Here is a 4,891-nt window from a genome sequence, read left to right on the forward strand (position 1 = left end):
CGCTTCTTAAAAACCACCATTTCAAAGTGTTTACCATGACATTTATGGCTGCCCCTAAAGAGCTGACATCAATGTACTCTTTTTGGAATTGCTTGTTCAACTCATTTAATTCACACATTATATCTATAAGCATATGTAAACAAAATTGTACTGAAAAGATTCTTGCCTTATCATACCATGAGTCTTTTCTTTCATTTTTCCACAATGTTAACATGTGAGGCATAAGTATAACAAGTCTTTCAATGACTTGTCCTCTTGAAAGCCATCTAACTCCATGGATTTGAAGAGCTTGAAGAGTTTCAAATTGCATAATTTCCTGTATAGCAATAAGTTGACTATGTCTTTTCGTAGAATTTTACACCCAAGAATATACCTTATTTGCTAATTTCTCAACAAATAATAATTCAGGCATTTTTTTTGAAGCATATGATGCAGCTAAGGCTTCATGATGAGCAATGCAATGAACACCTACAAGATTAGGTACATCTTTCTTCAAGAAAGTGATAAAACCATTTTCATTACCAACCCTTGAGGAAGTGCCATCTATGGAAACTCCTATCAATCTTTCTGTTGGAAGGCCCCTTGATTCCATTAAATGTTTTATTGCGTCATAAGTTGTTTTCCCTCTTCCATCGCAAACATTTATGAGCTTTAAAAACTGTGAAATTGGAGGACCCAATCCTTTTGAGTTAAAAATGTGGCATAAATTACAAGATGTTTTTCTGAACTACAGTCTGTACTTTTATCTAACATCAATGAAAAAAAGGGCTATCTAGCATTTTGGAAATTTGTAGCTCTTCAAGATACTGAGATATAGCAAAAAGGAATTCTTTTGTAGCCATGTGATTTGTATATGATGTATAATATTTGTTCCTTGGCATATTTGGCATGTGTAAAGACATTGTAAACAAACAAAGAGATTCATATCTTGAGAGTGATAAATCCTCTTGCACCATCCAATATACTAATTTCATAGTAGTGATGACTCTTTCTTTGTTCATATCATCAATGCATGCAATGTGTTCTGTAATAGACTTCACCTTCTTCTCATTTCCACATATCCACTTTGTCTGTGAAAGTTTATGAATGCTTGAATTAGCATGAGCAATTTTAGAATCATGTTGCAATGTAGAGCAACCAGTCCCAATTCCCCATGGCCTCATTGCCTTATGAATTTCACAATATATGCATTTCATAATTGTTTTTCCTTCATGCTTTGCTCTCTCAACCACTTATACTTAGTTTTCCAGTCATCACGAAACTCTCTTTTTACTTTCATTTTTCTTTTCTTTTGGGTGTTAGGTTCTCCGTGGTGAAATTCTTCATCACTTTCTTCTTATGCTCCAAGATATCATATTCTTCATTATGCCCCAAGACATCTAAATCTTCATTTATATCAAAATCATGATCTTCTTTATCAGGAAATGAAGCTTGAGATGTAGTAGACCATCCAAGGAATTTTTTGATATAAAGTTGATTCCCTTTTTTCGAAGACATTTTTGATATATAATATCTATATAATAAAAATAAAGTATTTAGTATATATGAATTTCATTTCATCAACTAAAACCATATTAAAAAAAATGATCTCGCAGTGATTCAAGAAATGATATTAACCAGGGAATATGCCTATTTATTCTTTCTAATATTTAACAATATACCTGTTAATTCTTTATAATATTTAATAATTTCTCAAAAGTAGCTTTCATAGATGAGGACTGAAACTTGCACGATGTCCAGAATAAACATGAACTTTAAAACTCTGAAATTATAAAGCAAATCAGCTACCTGAAAAAAGGGAAAGAAATTGGAAATATCAGGAAAAATCAAAGATATCTCCAACACTTATAACTTATTAGTATATTTCGATTCTCAACCATACTCGTTGCTGCAAAATTATACCATTATTACTTATTTTAGATTACATGAGCAAACATAAGAGAGTGAAGCCTATCTATCCGAGTGTGGAAAATGTCATGCACCTGTCACGAGGTGAATGCCTTTCGTACATGTCATCACCGACTGTACCATCTGCCAACATAAAGTCTCATATGTTGATTTGTCACTGTCAGACATAAACACTCCATATGGCTATGTGTCTTCCCCACGTGGAAAATTCCATGAACTATAAGGTTTTACACAAGACAATTGATTTTCGGATATGTCGTCATTGATTATAATAGCTGGCAGCTGCTCAAATAAAGACTCTAGCTGGCTATATATCAAAGCCACATGTGTAATGTATTGGGCTAGCAATTTTCTATATATGAATGAAACTAAAAGAAATTTATCTTTTTGCGTTGTGTAAAACTCCATGTCGATCTGTGAAGCATTATTGAACAAATATTTCGTTTTGTTGTAATAGTTCGCCTCTGTATTCTATTTCCTGTGTCTGCACTAGATTCTTTGCCTGTGTTTGGATGCTCTTTTTTTTATCATAACAGTATCAAGTTATATGATCAAAGCAATTACTGTAAACAAATGAGTGGGGAGGGAGCATTTAGCAATGTAAAAGCTCTGGCCTCACCAGTCCCTTTGAAGAGGCCATTGTAAATTAGCGTGCCAATTTTCAAGATATAAAGCAACTGGTCTGCTAGATTTAGGTAAGTATCCCCTATAGTCTGTCTGATTAAGTTGGGGAATAACCCTATTCATATATGAAATAATATGCAAAAGTCAAGGGTGAGGAACTTCCAATACTTAATAGGATTCTTGGGACTGATTGTTGTGGTAATGAGCATCGCAGAAGAACTTACACGCAACAAGGTGTGTAGTGGGTATTTATCAATACTGACACTTAGGTTTTATTGTTATTAACATGAATTTGATCTATGATGCCCTAATGCACAGGCCAATGATGTGCGGTATGAGGAGGGGGGATGCAGCCTTCCATCAAGCCCTGCATTGGCTATGGGAACCACGACAGCTCTGTCACTTTTTTTTGCCCAATTAATAGCAAATGCCATTGGAGGCTTCGTTTGTTGTGCTAGGGATCTGTGCAATATTCTCACCTGCAATAGACTGACTACCATTATTCTCCTCTTCTCATGGTACAGTGCTCTATTAAAATGCTCAGATAATTGATTTATGTCTTTGAATTCTGATGGCGGGGTGTTTCTGAAAATCACCATTGAATTGAATTGAATTTCTGGTTCTCGCTTGCAAAACATTAAAACATTTTTGGGCATTGGTTGTAAACTTGAACAGATTTCAGAGTAGATATGAGAAAAATCAGTTGTTTGAATTTGTTCCTGTTATTATATTATAGAATGTTTTCCAAATTTGTAATCAAGATAAAGATAGTTTAGAATAGAGGGCAAATACTATACACATCTTGTAGTAAGCAATCATTGGCTTATTGCTTAGGATAGTAATCTTGTAGTAAGCAATCATTGGCTTATTGCTTAGGATAGTTTAGAGTAAAGGGTAATCTCAAAGATGTGTAGTTCAGAGTAAAGGGTAATCTCAAAGATGTAGTCTAACAGTTAAGTGGGGAGGTCAAAGATGTAGTCTAACAGTTAAGTGGGGAGGTTTGCTCACTACATAATTTGTGATCGGGTTCAAAATCTATAATCAAAATAAAAGTGACATAGAGATAAAAATAAAAGTGAAATAAAAATAAATATGAACCAGGAGTGAATATTATAGAATTAGTAAGGTATAGAATTAATAATCCTTAACTGATAAAATTAGTAATCCTTAACTGATAGTATGCTATGAAAAATAGAAATCCATAAATTCCAAATTAGTAATCCTTGACTGAGTGTATGCAGTAAAAACTAGAAATCCTAAAATTTCATTATAGATGTATATAGAGAAATTGTTTTGAATTTATTTCTGTCAATTATATTTTGAAATATTCTCTAAATCTATAATCAAAATAAAAATTAGTAATGCTTGACTGAGTGTATGCAGTAAAAACTAGAAATCTTAAAATTTCATTAAAGATGTATGTAGAGAAATTGTTTTGAATTTATTTCTGTCAATTATATTTTGAAATATTCTCTAAATCTATAATCAAAATAAAGATGGCTTTTTATAGTCTTGGACTGGATGTATGTATGCAATAAAGACCAGAAACTCCATGATGTATGGAGAAAGTCCGGAGAATAATATGCCCAATTGCCAAAGTCTCATTCTCATGCCTGTGGGTTTTTTTTTTGGGTGGGATGAGTTTTGAAATTGTAATTTATCTATTTGTGGAGGGGTCGAGCATGAGTCAAAGCCAACCATACAACAAGCCCTGGTTGGATGAGGGTTGCTATGTTGTGAAAGCTAGAGTTTTCGGTGCAGCAGCTGCCTTATCATTTCTAATAGTCATATTAGACATTCTATATTACACAGCAATTACAGAAAAGAGAACTGAGGATCTGCCCATGACCTCCTCAGTTGTGCCAGTGGCAGTGCCATCGGCCATGAATTCAGAGAGAGCTAATTCTACAAGCAATATTGAGCTCAACGACCTTGATGGGTTGACCTCTGCTAAACATGAGATCTAGAGAAATTATTTCCAGACAATTTAAAGGCACAGAGACCAAAGATCTAGAAGTGCATATACTGTTGCAGATGACTAAGCGGATCTGTAAAAAGGGAGAAAACCATGGGGGCTATTCACAGGCCAGAGATGTACAACAAATACTTCAATTGAAAACCCAACAGCTAGATTTTACTTTGTAATATATTATACTAGATTTGTCTCAAATGGGAATATTGAGATCCAATAAGTAAGGGACATTGAGCAATCATGGTCTGAGACTCCCACACACCTCTCTCTAACACAAAGTGTGAGAGAGAGTGTTTAAGCAAACTCACAAACAACACATGGGCTGTCAAACAGAAACCTTGAGCCATAAGTAATCATTCATCCATCTCAGTATACTTAATTATGGAA

The 4,891-nt window shown here is 34.1% G+C and overlaps 1 protein-coding gene across 1 annotated transcript; it reads left to right on the forward strand.

The window, feature by feature from the left end:
• Window positions 1-2,667: 2,667 nt before the first annotated feature.
• Window positions 2,668-4,584, forward strand: LOC149236691 (protein MODIFYING WALL LIGNIN-2-like). The gene is made up of 3 exons (XM_089461604.1): window positions 2,668-2,766; window positions 2,851-3,049; window positions 4,168-4,584. Exons 1-3 carry the CDS (start codon window positions 2,668-2,670, stop codon window positions 4,497-4,499), a joined length of 630 nt encoding a protein of 209 aa, XP_089317730.1. The 3' UTR covers window positions 4,500-4,584.
• The last annotated feature ends 307 nt before the right edge of the window (window positions 4,585-4,891 follow it).

This window comes from Pinus tabuliformis, chromosome 8 (genome assembly GCF_031772625.1).
Source record: "Pinus tabuliformis cultivar Carrire ecotype Pingquan chromosome 8, CPIR1, whole genome shotgun sequence".
Lineage (NCBI taxonomy): Eukaryota > Viridiplantae > Streptophyta > Pinopsida > Pinales > Pinaceae > Pinus > Pinus tabuliformis.